At 39.6% G+C, this 16,109-nt stretch overlaps 1 protein-coding gene across 1 annotated transcript in view; it reads left to right on the forward strand.

Annotated features, from left to right (window-relative positions):
- The window catches only part of atp11b (ATPase phospholipid transporting 11B (putative)), a 187,749-nt gene that overhangs the window by 58,815 nt on the left and 112,825 nt on the right, over nucleotides 1-16,109 (forward strand). The window contains exons 7-11 of the mRNA XM_055164437.1: nucleotides 4,266-4,369; nucleotides 9,073-9,120; nucleotides 11,399-11,463; nucleotides 12,051-12,132; nucleotides 15,422-15,572. Of these exons, the coding sequence (XP_055020412.1) occupies nucleotides 4,266-4,369; nucleotides 9,073-9,120; nucleotides 11,399-11,463; nucleotides 12,051-12,132; nucleotides 15,422-15,572 (450 nt within the window). The remainder of the gene's footprint in view (nucleotides 1-4,265; nucleotides 4,370-9,072; nucleotides 9,121-11,398; nucleotides 11,464-12,050; nucleotides 12,133-15,421; nucleotides 15,573-16,109) is intronic.

Here is a 16,109-nt window from a genome sequence, read left to right on the forward strand (position 1 = left end):
ATTATTATTATTGATCCATAAGAGAAATTATTTAAACACAAGAACTCACACATCACAATATATTTTACTAACAAAGAGAAAAAATGTAATTGGTAATAAGAATAGTTTGTGAAGCCAGTATCTAACAAAGAATAGGTTCATTTTCTGTTAAGATATTTTGGTTAAAACCTTTGCCTCTCCTATAGAGTCACTTAGTCCCTGCCCTCCATCTGAATTTGTGACATATGCGTATACATTTTTGTCTTTTATTTAATATATTGGGTTTTTAGTCATTGCTGTTTTTTCTGAAGAATGAACCTTTTTCCAGCGCTCTCAACCTCTGCTGGGAAATGGGAGTCTAATGGATTAAAAAAAACCTCTCAACTGAAACCTCTTCATTTGGCTTAAATTTAGTTCACATTTTGTTGTCAGTGATTAGTTTTGGTCTTTTTCATCAAGTGGTTTATACCCAATCCTCTGCCAGGAAAAGAATGTGGTTTAAAGCAGAGTTCAGACTTTGGAGGAAGAGTTTTGGGGATTTTTTTTTTTTGTGTTAAATGGCACTGTCATGTTTAGGTTCAGGAAATTAAATGTGCTGTACCTGATTTGGACTTTCTTAAAAACATGAAAAACAGAACTAGTTCATCATTTCAAACAGTTTGCAGTGGCCCAGAGTTATTCCTCACTTACCTTATGCATTCACAACAACCTAATTATTCACCGTGATGGGCTCACAGATCAGAGTTTTACCATCACAGTAATGCTGCTGACAACTAGCATGCTAACAGTGCACTTCCTGATTCTCGGACAATAAATAGCTTTACAGTTAGATGTGGATGGGATACGGCAAACTTATTTTGACTGAAAATTGTGTACAGGGACTTAAATCTGGAAAGCCATTTTTTATTAGTTTGTAATATTTTCATTTTAAACCAATAATGATTAAAACTGATCTTGAGCTTTGGATCTGCCTGACAGACTGAGGGATTACACAGATATAAGACCACATAGGAGGAGAAAAGAAAAGTACTACGATAATATTGAAAATAGGGATGGGCATGATTAGTCGACTAATCGATAATTGATCATTAAGAATTTTGTCGATCACGTTCATTTTTAATCAACAAACTGAATGTAGTTTGCTGTGCGTAGTGTAAGGAGACGAGGCTGCGTCTGACACAAACACTGGAGCCTCGGCCTCACAGTCCCACGTTTGGGCTCTGGCTCCTTGGAGACACTGTTCCACTCAGGGTTACAGTTGAGTCACAGTTGAGTCACATGCATCCAAAAGACAAACACTTTTCAGTCTTTTCATCACAACAGGAGCCATAATGAATAAAGCGACCAAAATAAATAAAGTGAAATGATGTTAAATAAAGAGCTGCTCTAAACCTGCGCACGTCTGATCTCTGAAAACATGAACCATCTCCAACACGACACACACACACACACAGAACACACTCACCATCATCATCTTCATCAACATCCTCTGTCACAGAGAGAACATATTCATATTCCACTGAGTTTTGTCCTTTAATCCGACAGAAGCTGAACCACATCAGCGCACAAGGAAAGAGCAGTTTTTTTCAGAATTTATATTTAAGACATGAACAAATGTGTCAAAGCTGCCTTAAACACATTATAATCTCAAACGGGCTGATGTATATGTTGTAAAATTGATTTATTTATGCAGATTAGTAATAGTAATAATAATAATCATAATTTTAATATAAAAGCGTTCATGATTAATTGAAAATCTATCATTAATTCTCCCGATGATCGATTAAGAAAATTTTATCTCTAGTTGAAAATCACATTCTGTCTAAATCATCAGGGTATCACAATCTGTCCTGAGTATCGAATCTATTCGTTAGTATTGAAATCAAGTTTTATATTCATTTTAATATCGTCACACTTCATACTACATGCAGTTCTTTTTTTTTTTCTCCTTATCACGAGCCCTACTTTACAAAGAGCCTTTAAATAGTCCCTGTTGTCTCTCCTGTCCCTGTCTTAAGCGCTCCTCTGTGTCGTTTTGCCAGAGGCCAAATTCTTTAATTGTCTCGTTAATCAGATGCGGCTTCATCTGTTACTGTGTATATTTATAAAACCTGGAAGCTTTTAAATCCTTTGGCCAAGAATTCTAGTGTAAAAATCCTCATTATATTTATAACACCAACTTCCCCTCCATCTGATCAGGCTCTATATTGTTTTTATATAGGTGTACAAGCTGGTTAAGACACACTTTTGCATAACAGTAAAGTTTTTTATCGACTCTTAAAATAACAATTGCTTTTATTGGTTCTCCAGCTCCTCATGTGCAGTTTCAGTTACATATTGGCATTACTTCTTGTTCAGAAAAGATGCACTGTGTAGCTTTTCTGGTGCTTCTTTCCATGGAGATGTTATAACTTTGCTTGGAGTATTACACAATATGGCATTAATCAACTTCTGTCTTGCATTATTCAATGTACGGCTGTCATGGTTCATGTTTTGTAGTCGTTGTTTTTGCTTATTTTGATATCTTTTTAATGTAGTGTAGTGTGCCTTTAGTGTTTTATTTTGACATTTGTCGTGTCAGCTTGTAGTTTTGAGTTTTACTTCCTGTCTTGATTGTTTGCCCCGTCCTAATGTGTTTCACCTGTGTCTGTGTGCATTTATACCCTGTGTTCTCGTCTGCCTTTTGTTGGTCCATTGTCTCTGTCAGAATTTCTCCTTGTCTCGTGTCATGGCATTTTAGTCTTGAGTTTTGGATTTTTTTGGTTTTGTCGTTAAATACTTTGAAGCAGTCCTGCATTTTGGGTCCTCCCTCTGTTTCTTCTCGACAACAGCTGTTTTTATTGCTCAAAAATACCTTGAAAAAAATTCCTTCTTACTGTGAGTGGGATTGCCTCTTCGCAGATCTGACCTGTGACTTGGCCTGGTGTTGTCACCTGCTTGTCTCCGTGGAGATAGCTTACTTTAATGCCATACTGTGGAACAATTAAGGCAATTTCTCTGTGGAGTCAAGCTGGTGGCAGACCCTTTGTCAGAAAAGTTCCATAATACATCTTTAGGTATTTTAGTCTTTATATATTGTCTTTTATTAGACCTGGAGGAATCTGGAATGCCAAATATTGTCTTTGTGTTCCCTGGTGTGAATGATACAGTTTTTAAACCACATTTTAGTCTGTAGTTGTCAGTCAAAACAATTCTAAAATCTGCATTTCAAAATTAAGTACAAAATTGGATCTTTCTAATTACAACTGACAATTGGAGCGGGATAAACAAACATGCACATTTTCTCTGCAGCAGAAGCAAAACTGCCATCCGCTGTCATCCATCACAACAAAACCCTTTAAAAAATAACATTTGTCTTTTTAAATGAATTAAATGCTAATTATATTGAATGAAATTGCCCCTCAAATGGTAAACGGTTTAGCCAAAGGTCTCTGTCAGAACAGATCTGATTAGAGCAGTCATTCAGAGAGCGTATCATTTCACTGCTGTCTAGACTCTGGGGCAGGATACAGGGATGACACGACATCACACAATATCAGGCATGAATGCAAAGAGTTGATATGGAATTTTTGAGCTGATTGCAACATCTGATATTAACTGATATTAAAGATGCATTGCGTAACATTTCTAGTGGACGGTCTGCCACCTGTTTGTCTCCATGGAAATGCTATTTCTTTGTTTAGAATGTTCCACAGTATAGATTAACACTGTCTGTGACAAGGGAGACGAGCAGGTTACAACACTACGCTACATTACAGTTCAGTTCTGTGGAGAGTCGCCTCTATTCACAGAAGGAATTATTGTGTTTTGAGCAATAGAAACACCTGTAATGAATAAACGCTAGATGGAAATGTTTAATGTCATAGCATGGAACATTCCAGGGAAGGTAATAACATCTCCATGGAGACAATCAGGTAGCAGACCCTCCACTAGAAAAGTTGTGAAGTGCACCTATATATGTCTTACAGTTATTCAATTTTTGATGGTGTTTTTGATAGCTGAAAAACACTTTGAAAAACATGCGTTCTTACTGTGACTAAGGTCGCCTCTCCACAGACCTGACCTGTAACCTGAGCTAATGATGTCACTTGGTTTGTATAGATAGATACATAGATAGTCGATTAGAAACTGTGAAGCATTCCAGGCAAAGCACTAATATCTCCCTGGAGACAAGCATGTGCACCCTCCATCAGAAAAGTTGCACTGTGCTTTTTAAACCTGCCCATGTCTCTGAGTGTTTCTGTTGTTCTTCATGGTTAATATTGTTCTTGTATCTTGTATTTCAGACTCATTACTCTGTGGCAGAGACCTCTGTGTGTCAGTCGGTCTCTCAGCTCGAGTCTCTGCAGGCCGTGGTGGAGTGTCAGCAGCCAGAGGCCGATCTGTACAGGTAAAACACACTAGTTACACTGTGACCATATGCAAATGTTATGGTGTTAAACTAGCAGATATTAGGTGATACAGCTTTTCAGTTCCAATATCAATGTTGATAAGAGTACTTCAGTTCAGAACCTGATACCAGGTGATTCAGCCTCAGAAGAGGATGTGGGCCTGCTGTATTGTTTTTTTTGGTCCACCATCTGATAAAGAAGAACTGTGAACTTCCTGTGCAAGTGAATTATGAAGACAAAGCTGTAACCCATTTCTTTGCAGTCAAATCAAAATTCATCAAAATTGAATAGGCCTTTTATAGGAAACTTGTTTGGTGACATTTGCTTCAGCTTTGATGTGGGAATTGTCAAAACCAACAACTCCTCAGTCTACTGTGTATCAGACCATGACCCCACACAGCACTTTTACTTAGATTAGATTAGAAATACTTTATTATCCCGAAGTGAACTTCTCTTTATATTTACCGTATTTTCCGAACTATAGGGGCTCTGGATTATAAGGCGCACTGTCATTGAATGGTCTATTTTTGAACTTTTTTCACATATAAACCGCACCGGACTATAAGGCACATTAAACGAAACACAACAGTTAGATAAGTCAGTCAAACTTTATTTAACACATTTACAATAACTCTCAATTTTGTTCAGTTGTAACACATAAAAAAAAAAAAAACTTGTCTGAGACGCTAAATTGTTCGTGTATTCACAATAAGTCATAATTGTTCAAACAGTTGGGTGATTCCGGCGTCCAGCACGCCCACATCCCTCTCATCATTACCCGAGTCAGTGTGGTTACTGTTCCCTGGCCGTTCAGTGATGATTCTGGTCTTGGTGAAAGCTCAGACCACAGTTGATACTGATCCTTAGCTCAGGCGTCCACGATCCGTTGGCAGATTGTGGCGTAAGTCGCTCGGCGCTGTCTCCATGTCTTCGTAAATGTGTGCTCGCCTTCTCTCTTCTTCTTTCACTTTATAATAGCCTTGAGTTTAAAGTGGGCATTGTAAGCGTGTCTCTTAACAGGTGCATTATATTATAAGACGCCCAGTCATTTTTTGATTAAATTAAAGGCTTTTAAGTGCGCCCTATAGTGCAGAAAATACGGTACCCCTACTTTTAGGCTTATTGTGGGCTTAGAAAGCAAGGCAAAGGAAAGTAAAAGAAAATAAATAATAAACAAAACTCTTGCTATTTTGTTTTATAATAATATGCTAATCATATAATTAAAATGCCCCATTCAGCTGTTTGCCGTTGCAGATTATAAAATACTTGAAATTCACATTGTGCATATATTGAAAACACCAATTTGGATTTTACTTTTTAATTCAGAAGATATTTATGACAAGCATTGAATAGATTTGCAAATGATGTTTTAATAAAAGAATTCAGTTCAAAGTTTTACACATTTTAAACACTTCCATAAAAAAACAAAAAGACTGAAATAAGAACTGGCAAACTAATCACAAAGAATCACATTTCAGAACATGTTTGTACAGAATAAAACAGACTATTTAGTTGTTTGTGGAGGTAATTAATGCCCTTTGAGCAATAAAAACACCCATAACTGAATGAAACATGGACAAGTTTAATGCCACACTGTGAAACATGTCAGACAAAGTAATTCTATGAACACAAGCAAGTGGTGGACACTGTACCCGAAAAGTTACACACTGCACCGTTTAAGATAAAAAAACAAAACATACCAAATCTTGACTAGTCTTTTGTAGTTTTGCAATTGCGTTCATTCAGATTGTATTTCCAGTTCATCTTGCAGGTTCCCGTTTCAGTGTGGAACATTTGGTCCCCTCCCCAGCCGTCATGTTTACAGTCTATGTAAACAAAAGCACATTATGAACAAGTCTGCGCTAAAACCCTCTGAGACACCTGATTCTGACACCTCATAAATCTTACAATGTGTTCACAGCCTGAGATGAAAACATGGCTCCACAAATTGAACTGTTATTAAACGTCTGCTGCTCCCTCACCTTCTCACTGCTCCTGCTCTCTCACCTCCTCACTGCTCCACGACCTCCTCACTGCTCCATCACCTCCTCACTGCTCCTGCTCTATCACCTCCTCACTGCTCCACGACCTCCTCACTGCTCCACGACCTCCTCACTGCTCCATCACCTCCTCACTGCTCCATCACCTCCTCACTGCTCCATCACCTCCTCACTGCTCCTCCTCACCTCTCACTGCTCCATCACCTCCACTGCTCCTCACCTCCTCACTGCTCCACTCACTCTCCTCACTGCTCCTCATCTTCTCACTGCTCTATCACCTCCTCACTGCTCCATCACTCACTGCTCCATCACTTCTCCCCCACCTCTCACTGCTCCACTTGTCACTCTCCTCACTCACCTCTCACTGCTCCATCACTGCTCCATCACTGCTCCACTCCTCACTGCTCCATCACTCCTCACTGCTCCATCACCTCCTCACTGCTCCATCACTGCTCCATCACCTCCTCACTGCTCCATCACCTCCTCACTGCTCCATCACCTCCTCACTGCTCCCTCACTTCTCCCCCACCTTCTCACTGCTCCATCAGCTTGTCACTGCTCCTGCTCCCTCACCTTCTCACTGCTCCATCACTGCTCCATCACCTCCTTACTGCTCCATCACCTCCTCACTGCTCCATCACCTCCTCACTGCTCCATCACCTCCTCACTGCTCCATCACCTCCTCACTGCTCCACCTCACTGCTCCATCACCTCCTCACTGCTCCATCACCTCCTCACTGCTCCATCACCTCCTCACTGCTCCATCACTTCTCCCCCACCTTCTCACTGCTCCATCAGCTTGTCACTGCTCCTGCTCCCTCACCTTCTCACTGCTCCATCACTGCTCCATCATCTACTCACTGCTCCTGCTCCATCACCTCCTCACTGCTCCATCACCTCCTCACTGCTCCATCACTGCTCCATCACCTCCTTACTGCTCCTGCTCCATCACCTCCTCACTGCTCCATCATCTACTCACTGCTCCTGCTCCATCAGCTTCTCACTGCTCCATCATCTACTCACTGCTCCTACTCACTTCTCACTGCTCATGCTCCATCACCTCCTCACTGCTCCATCACCTCCTCAGTGTTCCATCACCTCCTCACTACTCCTGCTCCCTCAGCTCCTCACTACTCCAGCTCCCTCACCTCCTCAATTCCCCCACACCTCCTCACTGCTCCCTCACCTCCTCACTCCTTCCTCACCTCCAGTGAAGAGCTGATGGAGCAGTGAGGCTCCATCACCTCCTCACTCCTTCCTCACCTCTTCACTGCTCCTGCTCCATCACCTCCTCACTACTCCTGCTTCCTCCCTCCTCACTGCTCCATCACCTCCTCACTCCTCCTCACTCTCACTCCTCACTCCTTCCTCACCTCCAGTGAAGAGCTGATGGAGCAGTGAGGCTCCATCAGCTCCTCACTCCTTCCTCACCTCTTCACTACTCCTGCTCCATCAGCTCCTCACTACTCCTGCTCCCTCACCTCCTCACTGCTCCATCACCTCCTCAATGCTCCCTCACCTCCTCACTCCTTCCTCACCTCCAGTGAAGAGCTGATGGAGCAGTGAGGCTCCATCACCTCCTCATTCCTTCCTCACCTCTTCACTGCTCCTGCTCCATCACCTCCTCACTTCTCCCTCAGCTCTACACTGTCGATCGATCAGGCTATTTTTACTCCAGGCACTTCCCCCGTACAGTGATGTTATGCATGAGGTCTGTAAGATTAATCACAACTGAATCGAAATCACAATTTGAATCAATGCAGTTAGCAAATCACAAAGGCTGCAGTTTTTGACCTGCTATCATTTCCTCCACAGACAACACAATATCCTGTTTTATTCTGCTTAAAAGCAGATGTTACATGATGCTAGGTTATAATGTTGTTTCCTCATCACAAACAGACCTGGAGTTGTGTTTTGTTTCCTGCTTAACACACAAACCCTGCATTGTTAGGCATCACAAGGCGGAACAGAGCATTTTGAGCTTTTGATATAGGCAGATTATTAGGCTCTATTCACGTTATGTCACAAACCAGGAAGACGTTTGGAAACATGTGATGACAGCTGGTGTAGTTCCCGACACTGGACTCGACCGACTGTGATCAAACCCACTGAAGTAAATGTGATCAGAGGTAAAATGAAGACTTCAGACGTATGTGCTGTTTGGAATCATCTGGAGCTCATCTCTTCTAATCACATGTATCCAGTGCACTCGGAGTTGTGTGTCAGTGGGGAAATGATGAAACGTGACGTATGGTTGGTATTGGCGAGGAGAAAATTCAGTTTGTCGACTGGACAAAAGTTAGTTTGGTTGAAACCAAAGTAACCAAACTTCAGCCAAACTAACTTTTGTCCAGTCGACAAACTGAATTTGCTCCTCACCATGGATTCTCCTTGGACGACTGAGGGATTCTTCACACATTTATGCTTGGAATTGTTGATTAGCCAAACATAACAGAACACTACAATGACATGGAGATGAAGAAAACTGGGACCTTTTTTTAAAAAAAATGTCTTGATTTTGTCAGACTTATCACTGCTAACACAGCCCACCGGAAGTTGTAATTGCATCTTTCAAGCATCTTCCTGGTGTGTAACGTAAGCGTGAATAGAGCCTATGTGCAATAAAGCCTGTTTTGTGTAATGTAGGACCTTTAATATATTGTATTTTCGGTGCATTGGTGACGGTGATTTGTGTTTTGCAGGTTTGTTGGTCGTATCACAGTGACTCAGCATGGGGAGGAGATCGTCAGGTGAGTCCATGGATCTTCAAATGCAAAATCGTCATTAAATTCAAAGAATTCAAAGATAGATTCCACCCAAAAGTTTAATGGCCACCTGCTTGTCTCCAATGCAGATGTTAGGTTAGGGCTTTTCCTGGGATTTTCCACGGTGTGACATTAAACACATTTATTTTGTGTTTATTCATTTGTGTTCTATTGTTAAACTAGAAAAGCACTCAGAGAGCGCAGACCTCCGCCAAGGACTACCCCCATTTTTTATAAAAATTGCGATAAAATCAGTCTTCTGGATCAGATCCGGATCAGCCTTTGGAATATGAAAAGAGGATCCCATTGTCCATCCCTGAGTCAAATTTCATGGGGTTTGGTCAATAATTAACCGAGATTTTGAGAAACAAAATTTACCACAATGTTAACTAAAATTTCAAAGTGATCCAGAATCCAGGATTTCTTCCAGATCACCCCCAAAATGAAATCAGTTCTTCCTTTTCACATTTCCAACAAATCCTGAAAATTTCATCAAAATTGGTCCATAACTTTTTGAGTTATGTTGCTAAAAGACAAACAAACAGACAAACGCCGGCAAAAACATAACCTCCTTGGCGGAGGTAAAAAAAAAACAAAAAAAAAAACAAAGAGACAAATTCTTATTTTTACTGTGAGCAGGCTTGCCTCTGCAGATTTAACTTGTAATTTGTGACTCACCTGCTTGTCTTCATGCAGACATTATTGCTTTGCTGGAATGTTCCACTGTATGGTGTTAAAGATATATCTGGGCCTGGTCAAGCAGAAGTAAACAGCAAGGCCAAAAATTCAAATTAATGCATCTGATATAAAAATGTATTGAACAGATACATATGTACTCTAGTTTATGAAACTGTTGACCTTTTTTCTGTACCATTTTTGGTTCTAAAGTTCCATACGTTTTTAAACAGACCATGTATGAAACATGGAACAAAAATTATTTCTCAAATTTCAAAGACCTGCAAATCATGTAATTAAATGGATGTATTTCATCATATCTTGTGTTATTCCATCTTTGAACTGTTGATGAAGGTACAGGATTTTTCAAAAAAATTATGATAAAAATTTGCTTGGAAGGACTGACATATTTTATAGAAATAGTTTCCTTTCATTTTGAAGTAATATTAAAGTATTCAGAAGAAAAAAGTTGACAAATGATGTAAAATCCTGCACCTTCTACTTGTTTGCACAATTTTCCCTCCGTTACTTTTCCCTCCGTTACCATGACCTTTCTTAATAAAAAATCTCATGAGTCAAAAAGTAAGAGGTTTTTCAACCTAATCTTGTACCATATGGTAGAAAACTATATGAAGCAAATATTCAAACCAGTTTGTTAAGGATATGGAAGTGAGAACCAAGAGTTATCACTGTTTGGATTTATTGCCCAAAAAGTGCTGCATATTTCATTCCCTCCGTTACCAACATGAGTTTTTAAATTTTTTGTCAACAACTTGAAAGAATATCACAGGTTTAACTTGACCCTGTTGGAGTGTAACTCTTTCCTACATTCTGATACTTTACTTATTTCAATAGTTCCTCTAGTTTCTGAATAAGAGACATTTGAATGTCAAAAATCTGCCCGTTTCCCTCCGTTACTGCTTGACCGGACCCATCTTCATCTGCTTGTCTCCATGGATATATATGTTTCAAGTTATACTCTGGAACCTTTTTGGTCAAGCAGTAACATCTCTATGGAAACAAACCAGAATATTATACAGCTTAAATATTTTAACAACATATATTCAAGTAAAGCTAAAGGTGCATTGCGTAACTTTTCTGGTGGAGGGTCCGTCAAATGCTTTTCGCCAAGGAGATGTTATTGCTTTGTTTGGAATGTTTTACAGTATAGCATTAAACCTTTCTATCTTCAAACCAGACCAAGTTACAGGTCAGATCTGTGGAGAGGCGACCCCGCTCACAGTCTGTTTTACTAGGCATTTTGTGCTATAAAACCACCTGTAGTTGAGTAAATGTAAGGTAGAGCTGTTTAATGTCATACTGTGGAACATTCCAGGTAGAGCAATGACATCTCCATGGAAACAAACAAGTGACAGACCTTAAACCAAAAAGCTACATAGTGCAGTTTTGACTTAATTTTTCAAACGGTGCAGTGCTTTGGGGACAGTGTGATGAGAAAAGTACATGTTTTGGGCTGCAGTGTGAGTTTGTCCCTGATGACTTTAGCTGTCTCCTTCTCTTATAAGTGATGAAAATTCTCAATAATTTCCGAAACCTGTACTTACGTGTCACCTTTCCTTTCACTCAGACCGCTGGGCCCCGAGAACCTGCTGCTGCGAGGAGCCAGGCTGAAAAATACCAAAGAAATTTATGGTAAGTTACGATGTTCTATCAATTAATCAGATCAATTTATTTATAAAGTGGTTTTCATACATTCAAGTTCTTTACAGATAGAATTCACACTCACACCCACTCACCGACTCACTGAAACTAAAGGTGCACTGTGTAACTTTTGGGGCCTGTCACCTGCTTGTTTATATAGATATGTCATTGCCCTGTCTGGAATGTTCCGCAGTGTGACATTAAACAGATCTACTTAACATTTATTAAGTTACTGGTGGTTTTATTGCTCAAAAATACCTAGAAAAACAGACATTCTGACTGTGAGCGGGGTCGCCTTTCCACAGATCTGACTTGTAATTTAGTCTGGTTTGGTCTCCCTAAAGCTAGAAAGGTTTAAAGCTATACCGTGAAACATTCCAGGCGAAGTAACTACATCTCCAAGGAAAAAGGCATTTGACTGACCCTCCAGAAAAGTTACACAATGCACCTTTAAGTGTCACAAGTGAGAGAGACCACATAGCCCACAGTGGTTTAAATAAATGACAAAACCTGATTGTGTGTGGCCTCAGCCATCAGTCAGTCATTTCTGCTTGTGCTGATGTGTTTGTGTTGGGCAGGTGTGGCGGTCTACACGGGGATGGAGTCTAAAATGGCCTTGAACTACAAATGCAAGTCCCAGAAGCGCTCGGCAGTGGAAAAGTAAACAGCATCTGCACTAAACACACAACACTCTATAATAGAGTAATGGGCTCTGTGACGTTATAATTACACACTATACACTTGTAAAGACAATAACAAGTCTCCAATGCGTTATAATTCAAGATTTTTTAAAGGTCTGTGAGTCGGTTCGGAGCATAATTCGCACCAGCCGAAAAATGTGTAATAAAGAAGAAAAAACATATATATATAAGTATATAAGTATAAGTAAGTATAAGTAAGTCTCACTTTTTGCGGGAAATGTATTTTATAAAATCAAAGACCAGGGACTGACATTTCCTGTTGAAACACAAGTTCTAGTAATAGTAATAACAACAGACTGTTAACGTCACATATGAACAGTTCTTCAGATAAACTATAACATAAACAACAGAACAGAACAAGTTTACCAAACTCTTCATCTCACTCCAAATCACTAAATCCATTCAATTCTTCATCCTCGGTGTCACTTCTGAACAACTCGGCCTTGACCTCCGGAGGTAAACGGAGCACCACTTCCTCTTCTGTGTCGCTGTCGTCAGACTCAGCATCAGTTCCAGTTAGAATTATTCGGGTCTTTCTGAATCTCGACAGGATGGTTTCAGTGTCACTGAAGTCCAGACTTTGTCCATCCATCCAGTGACTTCAGGAAAGTTTCATGGTGCATCCTCCCGGTGTCACAAGTTTCTCACTCACTCCAAACTTTCTTTCTACTACTCGATTATCGTCTTTGACTGCATATTTCACGACTTGCAGTTTGTAATCTGCAAAATCTGATTTTCTTTTTGGGGCATTTGTGTTCAATCTTCTCAGTCGTCTTTATAAATTTGTTTAAATGTTATATTGTTCAGAGATGCAGAAGTAATGGTGCGATCGACTGACATGATACAGACAGAACAGAGGCTCTTTCTGCAGTAGACATGTGCAGTAGTAGCAGATAGTGGCACACAAGCCTAGAGCGCCCTCTGTTGGGCATCAGTGTGAAAATTATATAAATTGCACCGGAGTATAAATTGCAGGAAACCTCAGAATGCTCTGTTCCACCTTGTGATGTCATGAAGCGGTAGTTTACAAGTTTGCAGCTCCTTTTACCTTTTGTTCAGTAGAGATTGGCACTACCACAGCTAAATAATCCAAATGATTCTAGTGTTTGAACTGCATGGAGTTTAACAATACAGAGAAGCACTTCCTGTATCACCACATGACATCACAAGGTGGAACAGAGTGTTTTCCGTTTGAGAGAAGAACTCAGGCTAAATATGCAAGATTTGTGTTTTAAACATCTTTGAATGAAACAAAACACAACTCCAGGTCTGTTTGTGACGAGGAAACAACATTATAACATGACCTTAAACTCACAAGAGTCAATTTCACGTAATATAGGACCTAAAAAAAATAATTGTAATGCATTGGAAACTTGTAATATGAGCCCTTTAAACAAACTCATGTGTAGGTAGGTATATGAAAAATGAACATGAATATTCTCTGAGTAAAAGTAAGAACGCTCAGTTGTTATATTTCTTGTGACAGATCCTACGAAGGTCTGCTCATTTGAATATGTGTTCATGTCAAAAGCAGAGGAGTTCATTTTAAACTCTTTGCAGTGGTCCAGAGTTATTCCTCACTTTTCTAACATCCAGCATCTTAATTATTCATTGTGATAAATTTTTAAGATTTTTGCACAACCTTCAGAGGCCAGAGCTATAACAACTGAAGCAATTAAAACAATAGCTGTAACTTTAAAGGTGCACCTCGTAACCTTTGTGTTGGAGGGTCCGTCCTACGCTCATTTTCGTGGAATTTTAATGCTTTACTTTGAATGTTCCGCAGTGTTGCATTACACTCACCTGTCTTACATTTATACATTACAAGTGTTTTAACTGCATGAATGACAATTGACTGAAACACACATTCTCACTGTGAAGTGGACTTGCCTCTCCACAGATTTAATTTGTGATTTGGGCTATTGGTGATGCCTGCTTGTTTCCATGGAGATGCTATTGCTTTGCAGGAATGTTCCATAGTATAGCATTAAGCACATCTCCGTGGAGGCAAGCAGATGAAACCATATACATTATTTTTCAACCACTACTCTGAAACATTTTTGGCAAGGCAATAATGGAAACAAGCCAGAAATCTCTAACTTGGCCTGGCTGTGTCACCTTCTTGTGTCCATGGAGATATAGATAGTTTAATGTCTAACTGGCAGTGTTGGGAAGGTGACTTTTAAAATGTATTCCCCTACAGATTACAGATTACATACACCAAAATGTAGTTTGTAACATAATCCATTCAATTACTTAAGTGAGTAACGTAATCTGAATACTTTGGATTACTTGATTTTCTGTAGAGAAGCAAAGATGAGGATATCGTATAGTTTTGTCTGAAAAAAGAAAATAAAAAGACCAAACTTTCCTTAACCGTATTAAAAATATTATTGATAGAAGATCAATAACGCATGGTTTAGTCCTGTTTTAATAATGTTTTAGTCCTGGTTTAGTCGTGGTTTTAGACCTGGTTTAGACCTGGCTTAGACCTGGTTTTAGACCTGGTTTTAGACCTGGTTTTAGACCTGGTTTAGATCTAGTTTAGACCTGCTTTTAGTCCTGGTTTAGTCCTGTTTTAGTCCTGGTTTTAGTCCTGGTTTTAGTCCTGGTTTTAGTCCTGGTTTTAGACTGGTTTTAGTCCTGGTTTTAGTCTGGTTTTAGTCCTGGTTTTAGACTGGTTTTAGTCCTGTTTTAGTCCTGGTTTTAGACTGGTTTTAGTCCTGGTTTAGTCCTGGTTTTAGACCTGGTTTAGACCTGGTTTAGATCTAGTTTAGACCTAGTTTAGACCTGCTTTTAGTCCTGTTTTAGACCTGCTTTTAGACCTGCTTTTAGTCCTGTTTTAGACCTGCTTTTAGTCCTGTTTTAGTCCTGTTTTTAGACCTGGTTTAGTTTCCGGGAATGAGTGGAATTACCGGGGGGAAAAAAAAAAAAAAAAGGGATATATCAAAAAATGTGAAAACAGGAAAATACCACCATGTAATCCATTTATTTCAACAAAGTAACTGTAATCCAATTACCACTCACTGAAATAGTAACTGTAACTGAATACAGTTACTTATAATTTGTACTCTGATTACGTAACTCCGGTACATGTAATCTGTTACTCCCCAACACTGCTAACTGGGGAACATTCCCAATGGCAGAAAAGTCATATAGTGCACTTTTAAAAAAAATACTTTATTCTATCTATACTATATTAACCTCTGTGTGTGTGTGTGTGTGTGTGTGTGTGTTGTACCTTTTAGGTCGATGAACTCCTTCCTGATCATTTACCTGGGCATTCTTCTGACGGAGGCCATCTTGAGTACCATCCTGAAGTACGCGTGGCAGAGCGAGGACAAATGGGACGAGCCTTTTTACAACCAGAAGACGGAGCAGGAGCGGAACAGCAGCCCGGTGAGTCTGAGCAGCTCTGGATCCATCTGTGTTTGTGGTTTGTGGCGGTGCTCTCAGATCAGATGAGACAACTTGATTGAATCGCTGCCTCACTGAAAATCTTTATTTCTGGAGTATGATTAAACCTTTTTGTTTATCACAGTCAAATCAAAATCTATTTTACTGACATAATAATATCACGTCTCAAAGGCTGCACTTATTTTGATTAGAGATGCACCCATCCTTTTTCAGTTCTGATACCGATTTCAGTACTATAGTATCGAAAGAATCTGTCAATACTGATATCATACGATACCATTGCAAGGCTGAAAATCTCATTTATTTCTTTAAAACTAAAATAGAATAAGACAAAAGCGTCCGGTCAAGCAGTGACAGAGGGAAACAGGGGCAGATTTTTGACATTCAAATGTCTCTTATTCAGAAACTAGAGGGACTATTGAAATAAGTAAAGTATCAGAATGTAGGAAAGAGTTACACTCCAACAGGGTCAAGTTAAACCTGTGATATTCTTTCAAGTTTTTGACAAAAAAATTTAAA

The sequence above is a fragment of the Boleophthalmus pectinirostris genome, unplaced genomic scaffold, assembly GCF_026225935.1.
Source record: "Boleophthalmus pectinirostris isolate CB_2022bp ecotype Guang Dong unplaced genomic scaffold, ASM2622593v1 HiC_scaffold_7, whole genome shotgun sequence".
In the NCBI taxonomy this organism is placed as follows: domain Eukaryota; kingdom Metazoa; phylum Chordata; class Actinopteri; order Gobiiformes; family Gobiidae; genus Boleophthalmus; species Boleophthalmus pectinirostris.